This window comes from Malaya genurostris, chromosome 3 (assembly GCF_030247185.1).
Source record: "Malaya genurostris strain Urasoe2022 chromosome 3, Malgen_1.1, whole genome shotgun sequence".
In the NCBI taxonomy this organism is placed as follows: Eukaryota; Metazoa; Arthropoda; class Insecta; order Diptera; family Culicidae; genus Malaya; species Malaya genurostris.
In genome coordinates, this window is record NC_080572.1 from 206,115,065 (window position 1) to 206,139,142 (window position 24,078).

General features: G+C 36.1%; 1 protein-coding gene across 6 annotated transcripts in view; it reads left to right on the plus strand.

Annotated features, from left to right (window-relative positions):
- Positions 1 to 16,464, plus strand: part of LOC131434897 (homeotic protein distal-less) — a 138,312-nt gene extending 121,848 nt beyond the window's left edge. Inside the window, exons 4-8 of one of the 6 annotated variants that reach the window (XM_058602145.1) lie at positions 5,446 to 5,590; positions 6,144 to 6,242; positions 6,345 to 6,528; positions 14,412 to 14,515; positions 14,887 to 16,464. In XM_058602145.1, coding sequence (XP_058458128.1) covers positions 5,446 to 5,590; positions 6,144 to 6,242; positions 6,345 to 6,528; positions 14,412 to 14,478 — 495 coding nt within the window. In that variant the 3' untranslated portion in view covers positions 14,479 to 14,515; positions 14,887 to 16,464. Of the gene's footprint in view, positions 1 to 5,445; positions 5,591 to 6,143; positions 6,243 to 6,326; positions 6,533 to 14,411; positions 14,516 to 14,886 lie in introns of all 6 variants that reach the window. The other 5 variants (XM_058602144.1, XM_058602149.1, XM_058602147.1 and 2 more) reach the window with 5 other exon arrangements.
- The last annotated feature ends 7,614 nt before the right edge of the window (positions 16,465 to 24,078 follow it).

Below are 24,078 nucleotides of genomic sequence, written 5' to 3' on the forward strand. Positions count from 1 at the left end.
CGCAACGGAATATACCACGTGGTTTTCGCTCCGAACTGCGGGAATAAATTCATCATTTTAATTGGAATATTATTGAAATTAGGCACCTTCGCGCACTGGTTAAGATACCACACGGTTGAGCTGTATCTCTATGCACACTAGTTTCTGTTCTTGATTTCATTATAATAATATGATAGTACCTTCAACATCCCAGCGATTGATGAATTCGTATGCGATCCGGTTTCGGTACGCAACCACGTTTCCTTCGTGGTCGCCCGGATTGACAGCGCACTCGCTACCAGGCCAAACCTCGAATAAATTAATCGTACCGCACCGAATTAGTGTTTATTAAAATTGATCTCAGTTCCATCAGCCGCGCGTCCTTCGAGGCGCGCTCATCGGTGCAAAGTCGGCCAGCGTCGGAAATTCTCCCATGGCTTGTTAGCATCAATTTATTTCTTTGTTTTCCAACAAGGCTTGCTCCACGCGACACGACACGGCTGGGAATTGCGCGCACTCTCTTTCACTTAATCTGCGTGTCCTCGAGCGGCCAAGCCGAGATTTGAGCAGATGAATTTATGATGGTGCTCCTCTATGTGACTCGCATCCAACATCCGACTAACTAACGCACAAGGGGCCAGTATGTCTCAGTTCCGCGCTTTATGGTATGCATTGCGCCCCGGAGTGGACTCCGATGCAGACATAAACACAAATTAAAACTGATAAACTGCGATTAATGAAGTACTTCCGCCGAGATTGCGTACGACGATGGTTGTTACTCTTAGAAAAATAAATGCTTGTACGGAAAATGAGTAAAGTAATTCAACTTGAATTGATTTCAAATTTGGGATTATTTATCAACTAGTTATTGAAGGAAATTCAGGCCTCGACACCTATTTCGTTCGTGAATATTTTATTCTACGACTAGACGATATCCGGTAGTCACCAGCAAAAGTATCTGCTAAAAGTCGCTCGTTGTACCGGCCGTATTGACCACCGCGACTGTCCTCCTCCGGGCACTTCCATGAGGCTGCTGTTTTATTTTTTGTGCTGAACAGCTTATTTCTTCACGCTACCGCTCGGTAATATTTTATGCCGCATAAAATATTTAGTCTCTGGGCTCATGTATTCTTTCTCATCGCTTGTATTGTATTGTCGATGTCGATGTTGTCGGTAACGAAGAAACCCCCGAAGAAACATGTTGATCAATGTTTTACTGACGTTTTATGCTGATGTCCGTTTTGTTTCTTGTGAACTGTTTCGATGTGTAGCGCGCGTGGAAACCTTCCCGCGCGGTTAGCTTCTGTGCTTTTGTGCCATTCAAGGAAGGAAGCGCCCTCTCCCCCTCCCAAAACAAAAACCTATATCAAGGTCTTTGCCTAGCGGCAGTTTCAGGAAAAAAAAAGTACTAGAATAGAGAGTGAAGGCAGATTTATTTTGGCGCAACATTAAAAGTTTGCTGGCAGCGCAAAAAGAGACCATGAATGCACGGTAGATTGATAGTAAGCCATTACCACCTTATTTGGATTTTATTACCTTGTCGGGCGCAGAAGATGAGGGTGAATATTCAGGATTTTTTTTAAACACGGTGATTATACGAATTTGAAACCATTTTTTGTGTAAATATTCTAAAGAACGGCAATAGATAACACCATAGATCCGTGCAGTAATGACGAACTGTAGAATGGATCCTTGGAGGAAAGAAACAATCATTTATTTTCCTCTAATCCAATTTCCTCTGCCATGAGGGATGACTCAAGAACGGATAAAATGAAACTATACTACAATTATTGACAATATATTTTACCTTTTTGTGAAGTATCATTTCGGGAAACATATCGAATAAGAAGAGGGTTTCTTTAGCAGGGCCAGAAATTGAAGAACAGAATTCTTCAATCTGAGTTACTGAGCTAATAAGGTAAAATCACATATAATATTACGGAGTTCAACACGGAGAGCTCTTCTTTAAAAAAAATTGTATGATTTTTTTATTGAGTAAAATAAATATCAATTGCCGGAAATGGAAACGAACAACCAAAATATTCATGATGGAATTAAATACAATGGTATTTGGAGCTTTTGATCGCAAATGTTCGTTGCATTTTAGATAATTACTCTAATTAAAGGGTACTGTTATTGGAATCGACAGAACGATCAATGTAATTTAATGTTTGAAGATGATTTCATGCAAATGTTGGCCGCGGCTCCGCTCCATATGGCACATGGGGTCCAATTTTGGAATACTCTCTCCAACATATCGGCCGGTATTTCACGAATAATGCCACCAGCCCATAATCCATACCAAACAGTGATTTTTTGGGATGCATTCCTAGCTCATGCAATGCTTCTGGCTGGTCTTTACTCCAGATGCGACAATTTTGCTTGTTGACGTATGCATTCAACCAGAAATAAGCTTCGTCACTCAACACAATTTTTCGATAATAATGAGGATCTTCCCCCAACTTTGTTAGTGTCCATTCATGATTAAATTATAGAACAAATGACGATTCAAGATTAAATTATAGACCAAACTGAGCAAGTTGGACAATGACACAAGACACGATTCACGTGTGATCTCTTAAAAACAGTGTTACCAAAAAGATACCCGCAAAACAATCTCCCTTCATTTTATAAACAAAGGAAAACCTATTCAATGCTAGGATAATAGAGGTATTTTGGCCCACGTAGTGAAACTAACAACATTTTACTTGTTTGATTATTTGCTGTAATCACTGTTACTACTCATAACTAAAATGTTTTGAGATTGTTGTCAGTACGTACACACTAAACTCAATAATTTTAACATCTTTTTATGAGTTTTGAACAGACAGTGCGTAAACATTATTTGAATAATTTAGGGGGTTTTGATTAAAAACCCATTTTTGTGCTGTGCCGATTTCAACATTTCCTTACGTTTCGTCTTAGACTCGTCAGTGCAGAGCAGTTCAAATTGAACTGCCCAATACAAAACTCAAGCCGCCTGTTAAACTTACGTCTTAACTTTACGTCTGCTTAGCGGTTCAATTTGAACTGCCAAGTTATGCATTGAGCAGTTCAATTTGAACTACTCTGCACTGACGAATCTAAGACGAAACGTAAAGAAAGACTATTTAAATAGTTCCTGAAAAGGTTTAACACAGTAAAAAACTAATACATTTGCGGGTACATATAACAAAATTCAAAATGACGCAATTCGTCAAGTGTCTGAATTTTACAAGAAAGTCTTGAATCTGTGCAACAAATTCAGCCTTTCAGGCAGGCTCGTAAAATGACTTGTTTCAGCGCTTGAAAATATATTGGAATGCTTGAAAAATGTGTTAAATCAACTGTGAAACTGTTTCGCTGGTTTCAGAAGACGAAAATTTATACAATTTTCGCCAAGTGTGTGTCAAAAATACTAAAATCTATCGAAACTATAAATACACTTGTTCGCCCTATCAAATACTTTAAAAGTTGTTAGGCATCGAAAAAGATTATTTGATTGATCCTTTTTAGAACAAAAAATCGACCTAGAGATCCGATTCCGATATTTTTTACTTTGAAATAAAAAAATCGGACACGAAATAGTCCATCAAGAGACAGTTTATTTTGCGTTTTCCTTTAAAAAATTAACATTTAATCTGCCCGAGTACGAAAAAATTGTTTTTAATATCATTTAGAGATTCCGGTTACTCAAAGGCTCGTATTGAAGGCACATGACTATTTTCATTTGTATTCTACGTTGCTTGAGCAAACGAGAACTTATGCTGACGTTTCAACATAGCAGAATTATAATTACTGAAACCAGGTCAACAATAAATTTGTTTGAAAAGTGACAAATATCGTGGTTTATGAAAGACTCGACCCGTAGACAACGTCTGATTTATCACAAATATTTTCTCGAACTCATCTCTAAAAAACGTAATCTCTTTTCTCAACTTCGTTTTTTACTCATCGGAGCCTTAGCAGTTCGCCGTAAGCTGTTTATGCCTCTTTGTCGCTCAATTACTTGCGAAACACTATTCATTTTTGGGTTGAAGCTCATTGATGACCAGAACGATGACAACTGACAACAATAGGGCATTGATGAATAGTTAATTATTTTGATGATTACTTTACGTCGTTTCAAACCAAATGAAACAAATCATTCAAGTCTGATTAATTGGGAGTCAAAGTTTAACCTCTTTTAACTCTTTGAAAATAAGTACTTTTCTGAACTGGGTAAAGCTCTGGCATTTCGGAGAGTCAACTTCTTCAATTCAAGGATGGGCGCACATAATGGCAATCCTATCCTATCCTAGCGTAATGCTCAATTCTTGTGAAACAATTCAATGTGCCCATGGATGGTGCCAAAGGCGAAACATGGCTGTCACGTTTTACCGCAACCACAGTTCACCTACAAAACAAGGAACGTATTGGAGAACTCGGAACAGAACAGTTACGAATCGAATTATTTCTGGCTCATTTGAGACGGTATGGGATTTTTTTTTAAATTACTGATTATTTATGATCAAATACGATAAGTAAAAAAATGTTTTTGAGTCTATTTCGAAGCACCTTCGGGTAAAATTAAGATCATTTTCTTCGAAAACAGACCACAAATTACTTCTCCTTCTTTTTCCGACATCACATCGAATCGACAGTTTTCACCTTTTTGAAACGATCCATCAACTTACTTATAAACTGTTTTGACTTTTGCATCTATTTCGAAGTAGCCGCTTGGAAGCGATCACAAAAAATGCTTCAAAGTGCGAATCTGAGATTGAGTCGAAATTTTCCTAAAATTTCCACTTCCAGTTCCAGTTCGAAATTCCACTTCCATAGATTGTTTATGGTTTTCCGGAGTGTACAAATGCAATGTTTTATAATATTAGTATTTATTTGCATAATTCTATACCTTTACTTCATGTAACGTTTCACATAACGAAAAAAAAATAACGCAATTTACGTCTGGCGAAATGAACATAAGAGGAGCATCTCAATCGATTAAATAAAATAATGTTCAAATACGTATTACGGTAAATAAAGCTGACTCTGAAACAAACACGATATTTTATTAAATGATATATGAGTCAGAAAATACGCTTTTTAAGTGTTTTTTTCTGTTTGTTAGTTTCATTACTACTAGGTTAAAGCAACAGTTTGTGCTAAATTTGAGTGAGTTGAGCCAATCAATAGTACCTTCACGATGATTAAAAGCTATAAATTGTTGTTTTATTTCTCTTTTATTGTAACAAACTGTACACACATGATTCATAATTAGGTTAAAGCCGGGGTAAAATAAATGATATTAATAATAATAATGATTCATAACCAGCCCCGTTCTCTGTCACACTACGAACTGCATTTAATTACAGCGGTACCCCGCTGTACTGAATGTGATAATGTTGCGCGACACAAACCGCACTCGGCGAATGTTGCAACACTGGTAACTAATGTGCTCTCTTTCTCTCCTTTCGTTGTCTCTTTATTCGTCCATTCTCGCAGGTGAAGATTTGGTTTCAAAACCGACGATCGAAGTACAAGAAAATGATGAAGGCAGCACAGGCACCCGGCGTCGGGGGAGGACTTCCATTGGGCGCGCCAAACCAAGGTGGTCACAGTCCGTCGCAGCATCAAAACATGCATCAAGGTGAGTGTCTCCTCCTTTTCAGCACGATTTCAGTGTACCCTCTGTCACGCATACATTCGTGAGCATAATCATCGCGACAACCTCATCCATCAAGTTTGTGGCTGCTACTAATACCATTACTACTACTACTACTACTACTACTACTACTACTACTACTAGCACCACCACCGTGCGAAGGGATGCTTCCTACCGCTACACTGCACTTCGCCCGGTCGACAAACCGGCGTCGCAGTTCTCGCCATTGCCCTTCACAATTTAATAATTTTTATTGCCAGTCGCGGCGCTTCCTAAACAACCCGTGAACCATGAATATCGATGGACTACTGTCTAAAATAGAAATAAATTAGGATATAATTAGAGGGTTGCGCGGACGGAATAATAATCGGTTCGGATCACGTGCAGCGTTTGTTTGCAGACGCCGGTCCGAACTTCTTCGGTAGACAACCTATCAAACCCATGAAAATAACAATAATAATAATAATAATAATGAAATAAATATACAAGTTACCAGCTGCCGACCACTGACTTTTCCTCCTATTTTCTTTTATTCCAGCACCCGGCGGTGGCTCCAGCAGTGGCTCGCCATCGCACTTCCTACCTCCCGGACACAGTCCTACGCCGTCGAGTACACCGGTCTCGGAATTGTCACCTGGTAAGTCTAATATCCCAAAATGCTTCCAGCCACCGTACCTTGGGAATCCGTTGATCACTAATAGCGTTTTCGTTTTTGACCTTACTGCCGATCGAATTCCAGGCCTCAGTCCGCCCTCGCAAGCGCCCTGGGAACAGAAACCCCCGCCGCACTGGGGCGACCACAAACCACCGCAGATGGCACCGCAGACGAACCACGCACCTCCACAGCCGACCCATGCGCCCCAGATGGGCGGTTACGTACCTCAGTACTGGTATCAGCCGGAAACGAATCCATCACTATTAACGTAGGTAGTTGAAGGTTCTGTTCGTTTTTTTTTTCGTTTGTTAGCTATCCGTTTGTTTCGTTTGTACTTTTTTTTTCTCCATGCCTTACATGCTCGTCTACTGGATCTTGTTGCCATTTTTCTGTCTCTCGAGCGTAAGCGCGCTATCGAACCGAAGCCTTTCCTGTTTGTGAGTTTTTTTTCGGGAATTTTGGGTTTGGTTATAGGCTAATTACTGCCCGGGAGATGTGGGTGCAAAGACTGCACACAGAGCCCGTTGCTGCTGATGGAATTTCCGCACCAGCTGGGGGATGATGAGGTAGATTTTGAGCGGATGGGAAGAAACTGGCCAGTTGATCGGTGGCAATTTCGTGCTAGAGCCGAAATAATTTTCTTGTTTACTCATTTAATTGTGTTCAGCATTAAAGTTTCGACTACTGTACACACGAGATAGCGTGATTTGTGGCGGTGAGAGTTGCCGGGACGATGCAGAAACTGGTGATCGTGATTATGTGGATTCGAAACGTAATTACTCGACGGCATGAAATGGAAATAAACTTTAGAATACTTTTATTTTTTGGCAGAAAAACTTTTCTTGCATTTCCCTAGTGAAGATGTGCTTCAATTTCATAGTTTCCTAAGCTTAGCACAGGGTTATTTTCTTGAATATAAAAACTGCTGAAGTTGTTGAAATGCTTGCTGGATAGTGAGCATTTGAAAACAAAAAGAAATCCTATTTTTATTCACCTATGAAGTTTACACAGACATCATTAATTACTATAACAGCCATTTTAAACAATTGAGTTGGTTAAGTAAGGATGCTAAGTTAAACGAGCACGAATTCAGAAAAACAAAAAAAAACACCTATATTACAGCAGCTATTGATATGATAGTTGTCAGAGTAACTTTCAAGCTGACACAAACTTTTATAAAAAAGCTGTGTAAAGCATGCAAAAAGAAACTCGTCAAAAATCACCATTGCTTACGATTTTGCACACATGCATTGTATGCAAGATCGAGCCCAAGAGCCCACAAGCGATTTTTGGCTGCTAGAAGCGCTTCCATAGGCGAATTGCTACTTGGTAATCACTTTGCCAAACAACCGTTAAATTTCTTATACACATTAAAATGTTTACATGGATGTCTGTTCTATTCTATGTTGTTAATGTTCTGAAAAAAACTAAGAGTAAGTAATGTCAGAGACATAACCGCGAGATTGACGTAGGACTACATTCGAGATGTGTATAGATATTAATTTATTTGATACCGTTTAACCGTTTAAGATTTCGTAGGGCTTAAAAGAACAATTTGGTTTCCAATGATTGCGTTTGTATTTTAGTAAACAAGTTCTTTGTGTTACTTTTGGAGTCCTGAAAATGACCATTAGTGGCTTTGGAGTTCTGTAAAGGCTATTTGGTTACAGATGAATACGTTTGTATTCCAGGAAGTAGGGCGCCATTGCAAATCATTTGCAAGTTTGAACCTAGATGATCGTACCACAAGTTGTACAACCGTTCATATGTTTCAATATTTCATACATCTCAATATTTGCGTGAAAAAAACTATCAAAATGCTATATGAGATTTATTTCTGGCATTAGGAGGCCCAAATTGTGGAATTCTCCATGGTATTAAACACTGTTCGGAACAATTCTATCCAATGCGATGCAGTCAAATACTAACATTATTTGCATTCGTTTGGTGCGAATTTTGAACAGCGAAAAGTGTACAAAGCTAATCAAATTATTCTAGTTTTGAATTAAACTGATGATTTTTACCTTCGATTTGCAAAGAAAAGATTGTTTCTATTCTTTAGATAACATTTAGCGCCATTAGAACGGCTCATTTTGAGCAATGCTCCCCATCGTTGTCCACTTTAATGTTGTTCGCTTTAACGTTTATCATGCAAAATAACGTAGAAAAAGACGGATGAATGAAAAAGCAGATACGAAATTTATAAAATAGTATCACAACGGTCGTGAAAATTCAGGGTACTAAATACTAATGCGGAAATTGAGTAAGTGTACATGAATATTGCATGACCAGTGCTATGGTTCTACGAACACTAAAAACAATGTCAAGCCAGAGTTTCAACATACGACATCAGACTTGTCAGACCAGTACCTTATGATCTGAATTGCCGATCCGGGTTGATCCGGACTTTTGGGTTGTGTTTCATCACATCCAAAATTATTCAAATGGCTGAACGATTTCTCCGGGCTCGAGATTATTGCAAATTTGAATCCTGTCTGTTTGATTCAACAATTCATTTTCACCATTTTTTCCATGGCCTACTAATAAAAGTTCGGTTTTCATGAGATTTTAAGCAATCCGTAAAGTTGTAACAAAGAATAATAGTAAATTCGCTTATTGTTATTTATATTTATTATGACGTAACATAGAAATGAAAATAAATATTGTATAATTTTAATGCAGAAACTGGGTTCAAGTATTTAAGTTTTGTAAATCACTAAGCGTCAACACTCGAATACTAGTCATTAATTCACCGGGTAGAATGTAAACTCAACGAAAAAAATATCTACATAAAAGAACATTGAAAATAAGCACGACATACAAAAAAAATAATATCAATGGTAAATAAAATTTAAAATTACTGATAGTGGAGAATATAATCAGGATTCCATGATTTTTATATTGTTAAGACTGTAATGTCAAGTCTACGCGAGACTGAATTCCCACCTAAAACCTTCTTATGATCTCAGTGAAAAATGATACTCAGAAAAAATTATGAACTTTACAGGTGATATAGTTCTTCAAAGGACTGATTCATAACTATTTAACTTATCAAATGACGCAATATTTCATTCGTGCAGAATTTTACGGGTTCTGAGTCATGTAATTTTCAAATCACACAATTTCACATGTTCTTGAATATAAATTTGTGTAAAATACGATGCTTTTGTGCATCTTATGAGATGTAAAATCACAAGATTTTTTCGATCTGTGTATCATTGATGCACGATGAAACAATAAAACGAATTACTAGTTTAATTTGTTCGAATTCTCGACAATTCAGAAAGTTACACCGATATACGTTTTGGTAGGGCGTTTAACAGCAATCGATCATTCTACCGAAACCAGTATATGAAAAAATTTAATTTATCGAAAATCTCGTCTAACACCCTGAAAATTTCGGTGAATCATCAAAGTTGCCATTTTGATCAAGCACAAAAATGAGTGACGCTATTGAAGATTGCTTTCATAGTTGGATTTCTGGTGCATTTCCTTAACCATGTATTTTTCTTAAACAAGCATGGCTGCTAAATAAATGTTGATTAAAACAATAAAAAACTTTAAGCGAGCATATCAACGGAACTGGTAGCACTGCTCCCAAATTGAAAACAAGCTAAAAAGAAACAAAAGCGGCCCTTACACGTGATAATATTATTGTCAATCCAAAGTATTGTTATTACCGTCAAACCAATTGGCTTGGCAACTTGTGTCCGCATTTTTTGAAAAAATCTAGTGCTTTAGATCTTCAAATATTGCAACTGAATATTGTAACATTTAGAGAATAGTTTATTGCTCATATTGCACGCTAAAACAAAAATAAATGCATCATGTTTTCATTTACGGACGTCAACGTTCTGTCAGTTCAGAGCAGTTGCAATTTTGATCACAAGTTTAATGAGCAATTCGATTTGGTGTGAGCTGGTCAATAATAAGTGCAATTTTCCAACACTGCTTGGGATAAAAACCAGTGACTTTGCTCGTATGTGGGTTCAGTTTCAACATTAAATCGCGTTCGAATAGAGTAAAACATAAGGTAAAAATTGATTTTCTGTTGTGTTTGACCGCTTTTTCGATGATAAGAATCTCACCGGAAGACAGACAGTAAAATAAAACGGTGAATTATCACAGGAAAAAAGTATTAGGTAAATTGAACTTAACAAAATTGGCAAAGTTAAAGATATGTTTCAATTATTATGGAGGTGAATCGATGGTATCTTTCAGACTATTTGAGGTTTCGACAAAATTATTCAATTTGGCTTTATTTAAAACGTTACCAAATTTACGCCTTCGTATTTCGTAAACTGAAAAGTTAGATTTGACACTTTTGGAGTATGAGTGATTGCTTGAAATGAATTTTGTATTTTGTTTCTGAGCTCTGAGCAACTTGGGTAAAAACTTACTGCATTATAAGAACAAATCGTTCATATTAATGATAAGAAATCCAAGCACAACGAAATGAAATAGTCTTAAGAATCCAAATTTAAAGACATAAAAAATTTTCTCCGTGTGAATTTTATGATGTTGTAGATGAAAAAACTTTGGGACTGCTTTTTGCGTTTGAGCGTCCCGAAATAATGGTTTGATGAAAAGCATTTAAAATCCCATTTATTTCGTGGATTGAGATATAATGTAATTGCTTTTTTATTACTGTTTGATGCGGATGCGACCAGTTAATGTTGTTTTAAATAAAGAGATGGCTTTTTGGTCAATTGGTTTCTCGTCAAAACATTTATTTTTCGTTAAAGGCCAACGTTTCGAAGGTTATACCTTCATCTTCAGGCCAAAACGACTACAAATATTTTTCGTCAAGTATGGTGTAACATTTATAATAGTTGATTGAAAAACGGCTACTCTACAACAAGCACTTCCCACGCACATCGACTTCGATTGAGCACTGATGTCGCAGTCTATGTGCGTGGGAAGTGCTTGTTGTAGAGTAGCCGTTTTTCAATCAACTATTATAAATGTTACACCATACTTGACGAAAAATATTTGTAGTCGTTTTGCCCTGAAGATGAAGGTATAACCTTCGAAACGTTGCCCTTTAACGAAAAATAAATGTTTTGACGAGAAACCAATTGACCAAAAAGCCATCTCTTTTTTTATTACTTTACATTATAACCGAGGCCATCATCTTTACATCTTATCAAAAGATATTTTTGACAGCATAGGGAATTACGCTACACCAATTGCAAGAAAAAGTAAACATAGAAAAATATTCTCTTTTATATAAGTTCCATCCTCTTTTTGGATTCAACACAAAACCAGGATAATGGTTTTAGTTCGAGAAATATAGCACCAATTTCAATTTTAAATTCACGCTATCAAAAATCTGTAAAATCTGTATTTCGAAAATCTGTAATCTGCATATAAAGACTGTTCCAGAAAGTATGGACGCACTTTGATTTCGCAGTAAATAATTCACAAGTGTTAGATATTCAAATTTTATTCGATATACTGATAATATTAGACTACAACAACAGAATATTATTCTCAACATTTGCTACTTAGCCATTGTGGACTAGTTGGTGCATTTTCTTGCGAACGTTCCTCATTAAATTCCGTACAGACTTTTTGGCGACAAGTTTTGACACTTTTCCAAAATTTTTCGAACTGTTTATTTCGAGTAGTGTAAAGAAGCAAGATCTAGCCAGAAGACAGCAGGATCTTTGTGGCTTCGAATCATGAGTAGAAGTCGTTTTTGTAAACATTCCTTGATGTATATTTCACTGTTCATTGCAGCAACGGTGATGAAGGGTTTCGAAATCTTACCGCAGCTACAAATTGCTTGTCAGACCATAGCTTTCTTACCAAATTTTTCGACTTCAATCGATGTCACGGACTGGTTTAACACTTGCCCTTCTCGCACCGTATAATATTGTGGTCCCGGCAAGGATTTGTAATCGAGAATCGTATTGTACAGCTTTCGAGCCCTCGGCCTGATCGATGCTTCTTGTTTCGGACTACGTTTTGGTTGTTTCTGCTTCTTATAGGTTCGAAGATTCAAACGTTCTTTAGCACGAAGAACATTTGACTTCGAAGTGCCCACTTTTTTGGCCACATCCAGAACTGAAACCTCCTTCTTTTGCTTGAACGCCTTCAGTATACGTTTATCCAACTGAGGGTTAGCAGGACCTTTTCTTCGACTCGTTTTAGGTTTATCATCAGAGGTGTTATCCTCACCGAACTTCCTGATTGCATTTCGCACGGCTTTTTCTCTTACTCCTTCCATTTTTGCTATCTTTCTCTGTGACAATCCGCGTTCTGTGCACCATTTGTACACAAATTTTCGACGTTGTTCTGCTGAAAGTCCACGCATTTCGAAACAAACTAATGAAAACGAATAAACAACTGCAAAAGTGGTTAGAGAAGAGTGTAAACAACAGGACGCAACCATAAAAATTGACAGATTCTGAACCATTGCGAAATGGCAGCGGTTTTTTGGTTGCGTCCATACTTTCTGGGACAGTCTTTACCGAATGTTGATACAAATTTATCTAAGAAATCTGCAAAATACAGAATAATATGTATATGTGGCAATGCTACGACCAGGGTTGCAAACGGTACTGGAGAATGACACGAAACAGCAGACATTCAAACTGCCCAAATGACAGCAGTCGCCGATTGTACTTCGCCACGACTGCAGGAGATGAAAAATGTCATAGGTCTCATGACATTTTTTCTCGTGAATGTCGCCATTTGCTCTCATCGATAGCTGTTCTAATCTTTTCAATCTGAGAATGGCTAGCCACAATAAACAGTAGCTCCTTCCAAATTCAACAACTTTCGATAGGCAGTCGCCAACAAGGCTTAACTTTGAAATTCGTTTTATGTCGATTCTCATGAGGTGTAGGGGGACATGCACAAGAGTCTTGCTTTCCAATGCAGACGGTTTTTTTGTGTATCCTTACGTGTTTTGTTTCTCTGCAATCCCGTTGGAAGGAAGCGGTTCAGTGAGAAAAGCAAAGTAAATGCTTTGACTTCCAGAATTTGGATGCACTTTTTCGATCAAACAATTGAAGCCCGTTTAGCATGAACAAGAATTCTAGAAGTAATAGGAGCGCAAAACTTATTCTCTCTGCTGTAAGATTTCTTGCCTTTGCGTCATATTAGAAAGGCAAAAGCTGCGCTCCTGATACTTCGTGTATGAAATTTGTGTAAATAATTGTAATATTTTTGAAACATCTGCATGAACAAGCTTTGTGATTGAATTTTTTCGAAACTGAAATTGAACCGATAATAAAAACACCGCCGGTCGCATTAAATTTATCGCCACAGATCAATCACAGCGGATATAACAGTCCCGTTATGAAAATGTCATGACATTTTGAGCTCGTGACATTCTCGAAACCCGTGACCAAAAATGAACAAAGCAGCTACTTATCCAGTATGTACCTACACTACCACAAAGCGAACGCTGTGGCTTTGACTGCTGTGAGAGAGTGCGACAAAATTAACTGCTCTCAATATTGCTGTCGTGTGTCGTGGCTCTCATGATTGCGCCAAGCTCTCTTGTCATTGCGAGTTGGCTACTGTTGAACGTAGCAGCTGCGCATATCGTTGGCAGTGACTGTCTTATGCTTGGCAACAGTATAAAAAAATGTCAAATTTTCGCACCCCTGGCTACGACTATCAGCTGCAGTGCTGCTAGTAATACTGAAAAAAATGCGCTAATTGTCGTCTGTTTATTCATTCAATAGCATCTTTGGGTAAAAAATACATTGACTGATGTTTTTATTCTACAGGAATTGTGTTGTAAAAATAAGATTCTTAATCAAAAATTACTTGAAAAGATGATTTATTCATATTAAATCATGTACAAATTCAAAATCATTGGGGCAAAAAGATAGTTTTACCGATTTATTTGTTATGAACATGAAATCTTTGAAAATCAGAACAAATCGCTTCTGTGCTCATTTTATATCGTCACACTCAGTAAAAGCCATTGCTTACCGTATCAACATTATTCCGCTCGCCGAAAGTTGTGCCGGAATCCCGAAAATGTCAATTTATGTTTTCCTGTAGAGTATTTCTTGATGATTTGTTACCCATAATTTCGGATACAGTAAATTGCTGACCGTGCTGCATTGCTGCTACCTGGACATGCATGACATTATAGATATTTTTCTTTCATTTTTCCTCAATTTTTAGCATGTGTCCGGAATACGATGCAGCACGGTACTGGTACCGAAAAAACCATAACTCCGTGCTCTCTTAACCACTTTTCGAAAATTCGACTGTTTCGGAACCGTCAGGTGAGTTGATAAAAAAAAATCGGCAAATAGTTCATCCATTGTCGGTCGGTTTAACGAAAGCGACGGGATATTTAGTTTTAGGTTTGTTTTATTGAATAAAGACGTCTGGATCTTTCAATGCGTTTTATCCCTTTTTGTAAATGATTATCTACGGGATTGAATAAATGCTAGTCATGCAAGGCTTCAATTTTTTTTTTTGAGCATGGATCACTTGGGCATTATGCTTGATTAAAGAAAAGTAACAATCCGTTCTCGAAAAGAATTACTTTCACAAATAATGGAATCTTTCTCGTAAAACTCTTAATAAGCAACCGACACGTTTCTATGATTGTTCTATTGACTTACTGATATTCTTTTCTCTTTTGTTACAGAGTGTGGCCGGCCGTTTAACAGAACGAGAATGTGAATTATAATTTTAATTATTCCTAGTGGTAAATAGAGAAAAGTTTAGAACGCCCGGATTTAGAGCTGAAGGCGAAACAAAATGAAACAACAAAAAAAAAATTGAAACACACATACAAACAAGCTGAACAGTGATCTGATTATCGATAATTATACATATTAGTGAAAATTGCAAAATAATTCCCGGGAAGGTGATGCGATGGGTGCAGATCTTCGGTGAAAAATGCAGTGGAGTTCCTGAAGTACAGTATTGATTACCGTCGGATGTCCGTGCATCGATCCGAGTGCTCGGGTTCAGGGAACCGCAGACCAGTATTAAGCACTGGAACTTAACTTATTCTCGCGGATCCATTGTATCGGAGCCGTTGATCAGACGGGCTGAGAGAAATAATAGCTTTGTGCAATATTTGTAAGTGTTAATCGTAATGCAACTTTTCTTTCATTTTTCATTCTGTTTTCAAAATAGCACAAGTAGTGAGATTTGAATTTTCTGGAGAAAAAAAAAATCAACATATTTAAAATTATCAAAAAATTTTGACTGTGCTCTTTCGTTTGAAATTTGAAACTCCAATCAAATCATTCCTTTTCAACAAAATACCAGATAAAGTCATGCGATAAAACATTCCGTAGAATATGATGCATTTGGACACAGGACAGTTACATGTTGGCATTTCAAGTAAGCTGCATTGTTTTATTTTTTTCCTATAACACATTTTTGCTGCCATTGAGACAAACAGACGTAGAGCTTCGAATGCAATATGAAGAAAGTATTTAAAAAAAATCCAACCGAATAGAACAGCACCAGCAGAAGCGAAATAGCCTGCGATAGAAGCAGAAAATCAAATTAATAGCGGTTTTTTGAAAGGAACAGTTTTAAGCGATTACATTAAATAGTGTAAATAAGGCAATCGACGGCGATGCAAGTGACGTTGATGCAGGGAGGGACTTGATTTTTTTTCATTGAATCTGATCGAATGAAGGAGCGTGCAAGGAGCGAATGGCGTCAAGTTGTTTGTTTCGTCAAAGTACTACTAAAATAGTTTGGACACGAAAGTGATGATTGTGATTAGCAGGTAATTTAATTAAACGCGACGCAAACAGTTTAAAGCAAATTTGTACATAGTACTTCACAGTAGTGATGAAACAGTACGAGAATGGAAGTAAGTTAAACATTGTATTAAAATATTTAAATGATTTGTATGTAAGCAGACAAGGTAGAAAGATAAAACATATTTAGTGAGGAATTCAATTGATTGAATAGGAATTTTGGTTTTATAAATTTTATTGAATAAAAGATCAAAAAGCGGATGCAAAAAGGAATGACACTTGTAATCGAATTTCGATAAAGAAATTGTGACAACAAATTTCTAAAAAAAAATGCAACTAGCGGGTGTAGTTCCGCTTTAGATATGTTTCTTCTGCAGGCAACTCAGACGTGGCTAGACGTTAAGAATTGTTTATTATTATATTTTAATGATATAATGTAATAAAAATTATATTATAAAAGATCTGTAACGATTGTGAATGTAAATTGCAAAATTCGAAAAGGCGGTATTAAAATATTATTATAAAAATTTAGAAAATGCTTCTCATTGTTTTCCGTGTATCCGAAACTTCATCTCGTATTTTGCCTATACTCTTTTTTTTACTGTCTACTGTATATTTTCTTAAACTACCCTGAAAGCTTCCCTGGCGAACTGTCTGGGGTTGGAGGGTAGCAAAAATTGAAACCGTACATACATTCAGAAGCTATTATAAAGGGATTTAAATGCGAGTGCCGCCCAACTGTCCTAACATTTGTAGCAGTTTTCAGCTTTTCATCTTCGACTGTCTGTGTGAAATGAATTAGCATTCTTTGTTCCAGAACGTGGGAAAGTGCGCGCGTGTCAAATGGTAAGTATGCCAGGAGAAACATAATGTCGTATCAGCAGGACATGATTTCAAAGCCCAGTTTTGTCTCCCTCGAATCGCTTCAGTTGTTTCTTTTTTTCACGAATAATAGATTGGAAAAGCATTTGAATCCGTATAGTGGCAAAACCAATTGTTTTACATTTATTTTGAATGATTTTTGTACTTAACAATAATAGAAAATGACTAACAATGGTAGTTGTTTCTATGAAATCAATGATGAACTCAACTTGAGATACCAAAGAGAAGTACTTTTACTTTTTAGTCATTCGCCTACTCTTATTAACGAGGAAAAGTAGAAGCTCGTAATCTACGTAATATCATAATCGAGTAATTATTAAAATCAAATCTTTGAGGAGAAAATATATTCCATTTAATTCCACTGTATTGAAGTTCGATTAACTGAACAAATGTCCGGGTGTGTTGTTCACAAAGAGGTCAAGATCTCAGAGATGACTGGAATGAGTTTAATCAAACTAGTCCTCATCAGCCTGAATCGCTATTGAATGCTTATTTTTCCAGTTATACGAAGTTTTATGTCGAAATTTTCAGTTTTTTTAACAATATCTGTCACAATTTTTCAGTAATTGTCCAATTGCAAACGATTACTTATTATTGAGCCTTAGCATTCAGTGTGTTAAGTTTGACTCTTGACCTTGATCGCAAGGGTTGTTTGGTAATTTAAGGAATAGATTCGGGAAACTAATTGGGATCGACAGTTGTTGACGGAATTGAGCTTGGCTCTGCCAATCCGCATTCTCGTTACTCCATCGTAGCTGATGTTTGCAGCGATGAACTGGTCCGGCGGGAGGGGCCAGGTGAATTACTGTCCGATACTGGTAGAGATGTCGGGCTCGATTCCTGATGTGATCAAGAATCTTCCCGGGTTGGAAATTTTCTTGATTAACCCTGGATAGTAAATCCCAAATATTTGAATGTTATTTTGTGGTCAGTCGTTCTTTTGAAGAAAAATCTATACCTGCTAGATTAATCAGATCGTTTTTGCTCACACTTTTGTAGGGGTATGAGGTGGGACCAACATCATCATCATTGTTATGTTTTAAATTTTAGATTTAGCTGTCCAACAAGTCATAGATTGTTAAAATCTATTTCTTCATTTTTTAAAGGAGATATCGGTATTTTTGTGTAAGCGACTTTTTGCCCTATTCCAGCAGTAGCAGTTTTGAGCGCTGTATGATAAAGCGATGCTTGAGATCAAAGTTAAACACGATTTTTAATACTGTTATATGTAATTCTTTCTAAACAACAAATAAACTGTTCACAGCATCTTTTTGCCTTTCTCATATAGAAACGTAATGCAATCACTGTAAAAACCGACTTTTTCACCGAGGCTCGAAGAGCCGAATGTCATATACCATTCGAATCAGCTCGACGAACTGATCAAATGTCTCTGTGTGTGTATCTGTATGTGTGTATGTATGTGTTTGTGTATGTATGTGTGTATATAACAAAATGTGCATTCGATTTTCTCGGATATGGCTGGACCGATTTTCACAAACTCAGATTGAAATGAAAGTTCTCTTGGTCCCATAGGGTGCTATTGAATTTCACCCGGATCGAACTTCCGGTTTGGAAGTAACGGCGTAAAAATTTCAAAAAATGAATAAAAAGTGCACTCGGTTTTCTTCAACTAAGACTTGATTTAAATTAAAGGCCTATTAGGTTGCTGTTGAGTTTTATCTGGATCCGAATTCTAGTTCGCGAGTTACAGGGTAAAATGTGCAAAATGAACTTAAAAACGTGTAATTGAAATCACTCCAATTTCTTATAAACGTCTGAACCGGTTTTTATAATCTTAGATTCGAATGAAAAGTCTCTTGGTCCATAGCCAGTTCATGAATATTATCCAGGTTAAATTTTCGGCTCGAAAGTAACAGGATAAAATGTGCAAAAAAATGAAAAAGTGCACTCGTATCTCTAGGAGACCAGTCAACCGATTTAGTCTTGAATTACTATGGGGGGCCTTTTCAAGATTTACCCTTCTAGAGAGTATTTAATATTCGACCGTGAATATCTCTTGTTGTTTGTTACCGACTTTTGAACTGAGGCCCGTAGGCCCGAGTGTCATTTTCTATTCGACTAAGTTCGTCGAGCAACAAAATATCGGTGTGTGTATGTGGTTATGTAACGTTTTTTTGTATTAACTTTTCTTATAGATGGCTGAACCGATTTTCACAAGCTTAAATTTAAATGAAAGGTCTTGAATTGGGCGGATATGTAAGTAGAGTTACTTACTTGTATTTCGCGGGAAAAAAGATGCTCTTCCAACCAATAATACAATATAATATAATATAATATAATATAATATAATATAATATAATATAATATAATATAATACAATATAGTATAATATATTATTAAACAATATACAAAATAACAGTTAATGTAGAGTGTCAGTTATGATCTTCTATCTTCGCAATACTGCAGGAAGTAGAATGTTTCTCTTCTAATAGTAATAATAATATAAACATCTATAAAAATAATATGTAATATTATTATTGATGACAAATTAATATTAAAAAGCAATTTAATATAGTACAATGAAATATATAATAAATAATATAATGAAAAAAAAATTTGCTATATGCTATGATATATATTACTATGTATAATGGGCTTGAATTTATATGCCATTTCGCATCCTCTCATTCTGCCATCAACGCATTCCATCGACCAACTGTTACCACAGACACACATGACATGGCATGAGACAGGCACCTGTGAGGACCAAGCTCACCTTGTGATGACCTTGATATTTAGTTAAAAGATTACTTTAAAAGTGATGACTTATAAAGAAAACATATTTATATGTTGCGCAGTGGTACATGGTACTACTCCTATAATGCAATGCAGTATAATATCATACAAAAGCCGATGTCCAGCCAGCGACTGGCACCATTAAAGAAGGTGACAATGATTATAAATACACTCTCCTACTCAATGCTTGATCGGAGAAATAGGTATAAAGCGAGAAGACTAGTGTTTGATGGACTGAGAAGATGTTTGGATGTAAGGTATCAGTCGGGTGACGGCCAGGAAGTAAACCATGTTCGATGTACGTTCTACTATGTCTGACTGGCGCTTTAGAGTGACTAAAAAAAGATTCAGAGTGGCGAAATGGTAGCGCGTATGCACGGAATGCATAAGAATGCATGTTCGAGTCCTGTCTCTGAGCGTATCTTTTTCCAAAAAATCATCTTTTCTGTTAGTTTTTCATTCATTTGGCTTCTCCAATATATTTTTCCGCTCAGTCATTGCAAAAACTACAATATAACAGCTAATAATAATAATAATAATAATAATAATAATAATAATAATAATAATAATAATAATAATAATAATAATAATAATAATAATAATAATAAAAAAAAAATAATAATAATAATAAAAATAATAATAATAATAATAATAATAATAATAATAATAATAATAATAATAATAATAATAATAATAATAATTGGGGACGGGTATAGCGTGATGGGTTAGTCGATGCTTCTCACGCAGCCCATATGGGTTCGATTCCCAACCCCGTACATAGAGTTAGAAAGTTTTTCTGGCTCGAAGAGGCGAATGACATTATGGTTAAAACCTCTATAATCAAAACAAAAAAAAAATAATAATAATAATAATAATAATGATACATGATGTAATAAACGACAGAACTATATGTTGTGATATACTATGATAAACATTGCAATTTAGGATAGGCTTTAACTTATAAGTCATTCCGCACCATCTCATTCTGCTACTAACCCAGTCGACGCCGTTCTATTGACCAAATATCATCATAGACACACGGGGAGGCATGAGATAGGAACTTGTGAGGACTTAGTTATCTCATTATTTGACTCAAATATCTCACCATTTGACTCAGTCCTCACAAGTTCCTATCTCATTCAATAGAACGGCGTCGACTGGGTGCTATCGCCTTCTGCGTTAGTAGCAGAATGAGAGGGTGCGAAATGACTTATAGGCTAAAGTCCATTCTAAAGAGTAATGTTTATCATAGTATATTACAACATACATTTCTGTTGTTTATTGATATGAGAGAGGCATCTTTACACCATTAGGTAAATTAAAATAGGTTTTCATGACATTTTACTTCGTTTCAATTTTAGCATGGTTCGTTCTTATCAACATAGTGGTTCGAATAAGAGTTGCAGTATTTTCGAATTCAGAACAATTTCATATTTATATTGATGCTTATCGCAATAATTGCTGGAGGAAAATAACTTCTTATAAACTTATACCATTCTAATCAGTTCGAGATCAGCAAAAGTGTGAAACAAATAATTGCACTAAATTTTATCGGAGAAAAAAATATTTGAATAAAACTGTGTCCCAAGATAGGTGATTATGATCCCTTTTTACATGCCATCAGAAATGTGATCAGCAATTTGTGATTAAATTTTCATGTGTGATATAACCATAAATTTCTCAGAAACTAATTTATTTAATCTTTTGGCAACAATGAGGAAAACTCATCACGTTTACTATTCAGGCACATATCAGTCCCTATGTTCTACTGGATTAGTATACAAGGCAAACTTTGGTCGCAAATCGATCATTTCTGCTAGTTGGTCTGACGGAACTGGACGTCGTGATTTGAATCTTCCAACAACATCACTAACAACAAATTCTCTGCGTGGTTTAGAGCCTTAAACGCTCATGTCGTGCGTTCATCCTATTTTGGACGTCGTGGCGAATACTCGACTTTAACCGATAGCAGCAGAGAACTGAATTTTTATTTAGATTCTAGAACTGAAATCAGAACTTCTGGAATTCTGGTTCAGAATTTAGATTCAGATTTCAGTTTCAGAATTAAGTTCCTGATTAAAGGATCAGAATTAAAAGCTATGAATCCGAAACTGAATCCTAATTCTGGAAATTGTTTCTTGACTGAATTTTGGAACTGAACTCGGCTTATGTTCAGGATTCTCATCCAGAATAATGATTTTTTTATCTGGATTCTGAAACAAAATATTAGATCTGACTCCGAACCAAAATTTTAGAACTGACTTCTAAACCATCGACTAATTTCTGAATTTAGTTTCGGAATCTAATTACTAAATTCAATTTCCGAATTCATTTCCAGAACTCAGAACCTGCATGCTGAAACTAAACTCGGAATATGGATTTTAGAGCTAGATGTTGGAACTGAATTCAGTTCCTTAAGGTTCTTGAGCTAAATTCGGAACCATTGGTTTCTGAAAATGAGTTCAGTTCAGCGCCGTTGGTCCCGGGAGCGAGATTTATTTGTATGCTCCTAATAACTAAATGGCTTAAAAAATGAATATGTTAGTTTTATTTACTTTCTCCAGTTATGGCTGTGACATTACCCACTCGTTTTTTTAAAAAACTGTACTGATTTTGAGAAAATCACTAGCACTAGGTTTTTATACGACATGTCATTTTTCGACAATAACTTTTTGAAAAAGAAATGATTTAAAAAAGTTAAATTTTCGAAAAACAAAGTTTTCAAAGTGACTTTTCGTGACAAAGTCTACATGTCCAGGAAATTTCTGTACATGTTAGCCTACTTCGAGTTCGATTTATCGCGAAAATTGTCAGAAGAGAAATCGTAAATAGCTTTGCTACTGCCATTAAACGTATGAAGTTTGATGTCAAAAAAATAGAATGAAGTTTGATGTCAAAAAAAAAAACTTTCACCCGATTTCAATTTTTTTCTGTTATCATAAACAAAACTGAAATGAAACAAAAAAAAACTGTCGAGAGCTTTGGATAGTTCCCCATATTAAATTTCTATGATCAATGTTATTCCTAAGAATAGTCTCGAACTTGGAAAGCTTTATTTATCATCCTCTGTTGAAGTGAGGATTCTTCTATTTAAACCGTACCGTATATATCTGAGTGCAGTGAAATGTGTTCGATTTGAAACTCAATATGACTTTTGTCAGAAAATTCTCATAAGTAGTAGTATCTGGTCAAAAAATTTATTGTTATTATTGACTATTCGATTTTAGAACATATTCGATTTGAAATGAACTGTGCTTGGGGTAGAATGAGCTAGAATGACAAGAGAAATGAAAATATTCGAATCTTCGATTTCTGAAATTCGATGAAGTTGATAAATTGTTTCATTAAGCTGTGCTTTTGTCGAATAGTTTGATAAATAAAAAACTGCACTTCAAGGAAACTATATCCATTTCTAAATGTTTTTTCTACGCGCATGTTATGTTTTCGCCAGGTCAACTGATCTGAAAGGATTTTTCAGAAAAAAAACCAGCGATATATTTTGTTATTATAATAACATTATACTTGTTCGATAATAGCACTAAATGATTATTTACAGTATAGAATTGTTAATGCTTATACATTTTTATTGACACTTTAGAATCATAACTATTATGCTACTTTACTGTTTTGTTTTTCTGCTTTAAGATTTCAAATATGTGTCTTAATAAAAATTTATGTCGTACTAGTGTTGATTTCAAGCCTGCTCAGTGCTACCACCTAATACTTATGGTTACTCGGAATATTCGAAATTTCTGTTTCAGAAAGGTAAGAATGATAGCAACATTCAAATTTTGTTTTGATTGCAATAAAATGAAATCAATTTGAAACTGCCTATCATCCTGCCTAATGAACTCGGTTTGCACAATTAGTCTGAATATGAAAGAATAGAACCACTTATATTGCACGCATTTCGCACTCAGTGTAGCTTGTCGATTGCGCATGCGCAATCACCTGTTATTTTAACACAGATACTCGCAGCTAGATGTCGCGAAAATTCAGTTCAAATTGACAGTTTGTGTTCTTATAGGAAGCTTTCGTCTGCTGATAGAGAGAGAGAGAGAGAGAGAAAGAGAGAGAGTTGGCATCACTGGGAGTACGATGCGGTGTTTAAGTGCTGCTCTAAAAAAGTCTAATTTCAATGTGTTGTTTGATACGTATAGTAGAAACTTTGGTCGGAACAGTTAGTTTGAGTGATAGTGCAGGTGTGGCAAGTGTTTGTTTAGTAGGGAGAGTGATATTTATTGAATAATGTTGATTCGCAAAACTAAAAATGCTCAAGCGGAGGTAATCGCGGTCTCTAGATACAACGAGCTCCGGATTAACATTCCTTCCTTCTCCTTAGTAGTTGAAAAGTTAGTTCATTTTCTTGATTCATTGTAGATTTCCACTCATTCGGTCAATCATGAAGTGCTACTACGGGCGATCTACTTCAGCTCAGTTCAGCTTATAGAAAGCTTTCGTCTGCTGACAATCTT